We start from the raw sequence: 4,968 nt of genomic DNA on the forward strand, positions 1-4,968 counted from the left end.
CCTGACTTAGAATTCCCAGAGAAGCTTTACTAGCACTTTTCCACATATAGCAAAAGGTAAATACCTTTTGGTCACATGCCCTGATGCAATACATCCTATGATGCACTCACCTTTCGAACCTGGAACATTGGTTTCTCTCATCTTCATGAACCTCCTTCCCACCCCTTCACAGAGGAAAATCTCCCTCCCTTGGAACCAATGCTGCCCATACACTAAAGGCAAATGAATGGGATCTTTCATCTTACCATTTACCTTCCCCCGCAAATGCTACATTATTGCTGAATGCAGAGATATGGTGGCTCACAAACTGCACTGTACAACTGATTTTATAGGTCAAAAATCACAGAGAAGAGAGGGTTTCTGGCCAAGATAGAAGCATAGGTAGATACACTTTGCTTCCTCGCACAACCAAAAGAAGGCTAACAACAAATTTACAAACAAAAAACAACCAGAACTTCCAGAAAATCTAACTATATGGAAGTCTGACAACCAAGGAACAGTCTAGATGAATGATAAAGAAACATTCATCTAGACTGGTATGAGAGGCAGAGGAGGGAAACTGGGACTCACAAGGATCACAACAAAGCAGCAGCTAGCAGACCCAGTGGACAAGGTGGCAGCTGGCCAACCCAGTGGTCCCACATTTGCACAGGAATAAGCTGGGGGGAACAACTGGGGAGCAAGAGAGACCACACAACCCGGGGTCCAGCATGGGAAACTAAAACCTCAAAATCTCTGGTTGTAAAAACCTGTAAAAACTCCCAGTCTCACATGAGAGTCCATTGGAGGGGCCCACAGGATCCAAGAACATACACAAACCCACCCACCCAGGAACTGGAACCTGAAAGGGCACAATCTGTTTGTGGGAAGTGAGGGAAGTGACTGAAAGTGGGACAAGAGCCAAGCAAGCAGCAATGTTCCTTCTCTGACCCTTCCCCCACATACAGCACCACAACACAGCAAAGTAAGTTCCCCTCCCCCAGGGAATACCTAAGGCTCCACCCCTTAAAACATAACAGGTGTATCAAGACAAAGAAATATGGCCCAAATGAAAGAACAGGTCAAAACTCCAGAAAAAGAACTAAGCAATGAGGAAATAGACAACCTCTCAGATGTAGAGTTTAAAACACTGGTAATCAGGATGCTCACAGAAATGATTGAATATGGTCATAACATAAAGGAAGAAGTGAAGGCTATGCAAAGTGAAATAAAGAAAAATACACAGGGAACCAACAGTCACAGGAAGGAAACGGACTCAAATCAAAGATTTGAAACAGAAGGAATAAATAAATATTCAGCTGGCACAGAATGAAGAAACAAGAATTCAAAAAAAAAAAAAATGAGGAGAGGCTTAGGAACCTCTGCGACAACTTTAAACGTTCCAACATCTGAGTCATAGGGGTGCCAGGAGAAGAGGAAGAGCAAGAAATTGAAAACTTATTTGAAAAAATAATGAAAGAAAATTCCCCCAATCTGGTGAAGGAAATAGACATGCAAGTCCAGGAAGTTCAGAGAGTCCTGAAGAAGTTGAATTCAAGGAGAAACACACCAAGACACATCAATAATTAAATTGTCCAAGATTAAAGACAGGTAGAGAATTTTAAAAGCAGCAAGAGAAAAGAAGAGTTACATACAAAAGAGTTCCCATAAGGCTATTAGCTGATTTCTCAAAAGAAACATTACAGGCAAAAAGGACTGGAAAGAAGTATTCAAAGTCATGAAAAGCAAAGACCTACAACCTGGATTGCTCTATCCAGCAAAGCTATCATTTAGAATGGAAGGGCAGAAAAAGTACTTCCCAGAGAAAGTAAAGCTAAAGGAGTTCATCATCACCAAGCTCTTATTATATTAAATGTTAAAAGGACCTTTCTAAGAGAAAGAAGATCAAAACTATAAACAGTAAAATGACAACAAATTCACAACTATCAACAACTGAATCTAAAAAAGAAAATCAAAAACAAACTAAGCAAACAACTAGGACAGGAAGAAAATTACAGAAATAGAGATCACATGGAGGGTTATCAGTGGGGAGGAGGAGGGGAGAGAATGGTGGGAAAAAGCTACAAGTAATAAGAAGAATAATTGGTAAGCACAAAATAGACAGGGGGAAGCTAAGAATATATAGGAAATGGAGAAGCCAAAGAATTTATATGTATAACCCATGGACATGAACTAGGGGAGGGGGTCATGCTGGAGGGATGGGAGTGCAGGGTGGTGGGGGATATAGGAGAGAAAAAAGTGGGACAACTGTAATAGCATAATCAATAAATATACTTTAAAATACATTAAGATAGTTTTATTTGAGAAGGATTTATTGGATTTCGTAAACCAGAGGTCACTGGTAACCCTGGCAAAAGCTTTTTCAGCAGAGCAGAAGGAAGGAAGCTAGTTGCATTGGGTTAAACAGTGAACAAGAGTTGGTGAAGTAGAGACAACAGGCTTTGTCAAGAAGTTTGCTAGGGAATGGTAGCTAAATGGAACCTAGAACAGAGGAAGGAGAGAAGGACATAAGCAAGCTCAGGGGCTGAAAGGAAAGAAGGTAGTTGAAGCACAAAGGGCCAGGAGACAGGATCCTCATGTATGTGAGAGGCAGTGGGTCCCACAGCCAGGTGCCGGAATTCACCAGAAAGAGGTAGGAGGGACACTTGTCATGCTGACCCTAGAAGGAAGGAAGTGCACATGTGAATTTAGGCAAGTCTGTCAGCTAGGGACTGGGGTCACCTGCATCTTCCTTTTAAAGAAGGAAGTGAGGGTTCAAAACCCTCAGAGACAGAGATGGACTAGGCAAACCTCCACCTTCTGACTAGCAGTCTCCTCCAGAAGCCAGTTGACAGGAAGGCGTGAAGCTCCCCAGAACTGGTACAGAATCACTTTGGCCTGGGGTCAGAGTCCTAGGACAGACCTTATTGCTCCTGTGTGGAAATACCTCCCCTGGCCAGTCACTTGGATTTCCCCTTTGGCAAACCTGGCTAAGAAGTTTCTCCATAAAGTCTGGTTCACTTTTTTCCTGTCCAACAGCCCTGACAGCTACCAAGCCCTGAGTCATAGCAGAAGTATCAGAGGCCACTTCAGTAACAACAGCAGATATAAGAGCAACAGTAAGCCACAAATATGGACTACTCAAATACAGAAAACTTTGGGAGTATTACACCTGAGTTCTCCAATTACAGTTACAACACTGATCTTCCCTTTTTGCCTGACACTGCTCCATGCCAGCCAGAATCTGGATATCAACAAGTATGTTGTGGTTGTCATCTCTGCCCTGCTCTTCCTGCTGAGCCTTCTGGGAAACTCCCTGGTAATGCTGGTCATCTTACACAGACAGGTCAGCTGCTCTGTCACTGATGTCTATCTGTTGAAGATAGCTGGCCTTCCCTACCTGCTCTTTGCCCTGACCTTCCCTACTAGGGGTGCCTCCAAGGCAAAGGGTTGGATCTATCACACAATCCTGTGCAAGGTGGTTTCACTCCTGAAAGATGTCAGCTTCTACAGTGGTATTCTGCTACTGGCTTGTATTAACATAGACCACTACCTGGCCATTGTTCATGCCACGCACACACTAACTCAGGAGTGGCATTGGGTCAAGTTCATATGCTTAGGCACCTAGACTCTATCCCTGATCCTGTCCCTGCCCATCTTTATCTTTCACAGGACCATCCATCCACCTAATTCTGGCCCAGTCCTCTACAAGAACCTGGATGCCAATACAACAAAACGGCGCATGGTGATGCGGGTCCTGCCCCAGACTTTTGGCTTCCTTGTGCCCATGCTTGTCATGCTATACTGCTATGGACTCACCTTACGCATGTTGTTTCAGGCCCACATGGGGCAGAAACGCTGGGCCATGAGGGTCATCTTTGCTGTTGTGCTCATCTTCCTGCTTTGCTGGCTGCCCTACAATCTGGTCCTGGTGGCAGACACCCTCATGAGGCTCCAGGTCATCAAGGAGACCTGTGAGCACCAAAGTGACATTATTTGGGCCACGGATGCCACGGAGATTCTGGGCTTCTTCCACAGCTGTCTCAATCCCTTCATCTATGACTTCATTGGCTGGAAGTTTTGCCATGGACTCCTCAGGATCATGGCCATCCATGGCCTGATCAGCAAGGAATTCCTGGCCAAGGATGGCAAGCCTTCTTTTGTTGGCTCTTCTTCAAGGAACACTTCTACTACCCTCTAACACCCCTGCCACTGGTGTAGCCCCACAGGGCTCCTCCCCTCCTTTCAGCACTCAAGTCTCATGTCTACTAACTATTCACAATCTCTGTGTCAAGATAGACCCTCACTGAGGTCACAGGAAGTTGCTGAGGCTGCAACCTCACCAGGCCCCATTATATGGTTGAGAAAGCCTGCCCTGTAACTTCATCTCTTACTGTAATTACTATGTCAACTGATTGAGTTCTGTCCATCTTACCACTGAGCCCTTACATTCTGTCCTCTGAGACATTTCAAAGACATGTTTTTGAGTGACTTTAAAAAGTTCCTACCCTTGGGAGCCATTAATGACAAACACCACAGTTACTTCCCCAACTCTCCCTCTCCTTGCTTTCTAGCAAAGTCTGCTTCCTTTGGGAGAGGTCAAAAATGACGGATACTCACTTCCATGACTCCTTTTAGCTATGAATGGCCATATTCTCTAGTTCTGACTAGGAAGACTTACAGGCAAGTGTGTGCTGGTAAACCAATCTCCTAGGGGAATAAAATTCCTATTTACGGTGTTCACCAAGTTCCGTGTTATAAATGCTCCCACCATGGCAATTTTCAAGGGTGGTGGTGTTTAGCAACCAGCTCACAAAATTCTAGGAAATGTAATAATCTGTTTTCATAAGCAGGTACAAACTGGCTTCTGCAAAACATTGCTTAAGAGGAGTCTGTGAGGGCCAGGGGATTCCTGGGAAATCCCTGATTGAAAAAGAGAGGAACACAGGAACATACACTCCCACATACTTAGGTCTTGTGTTTGAATAT

The 4,968-nt window shown here is 44.4% G+C and overlaps 1 protein-coding gene across 1 annotated transcript; it reads left to right on the plus strand.

Annotated features, from left to right (window-relative positions):
• The first annotated feature begins 3,111 nt into the window (after nucleotides 1–3,111).
• Nucleotides 3,112–4,180, plus strand: LOC129077533 (C-X-C chemokine receptor type 2-like). The gene is given in 2 exon segments (XM_054581950.1): nucleotides 3,112–3,221; nucleotides 3,223–4,180. Coding segments are annotated over 2 exon segments (1,068 nt in total).
• Nucleotides 4,181–4,968: the final 788 nt, after the last annotated feature.

The sequence above is a fragment of the Pteronotus mesoamericanus genome, unplaced genomic scaffold, assembly GCF_021234165.1.
Source record: "Pteronotus mesoamericanus isolate MK-2021 breed Mesoamerican mustached bat unplaced genomic scaffold, CSHL_Meso_final contig_1173, whole genome shotgun sequence".
NCBI lineage: Eukaryota > Metazoa > Chordata > Mammalia > Chiroptera > Mormoopidae > Pteronotus > Pteronotus mesoamericanus.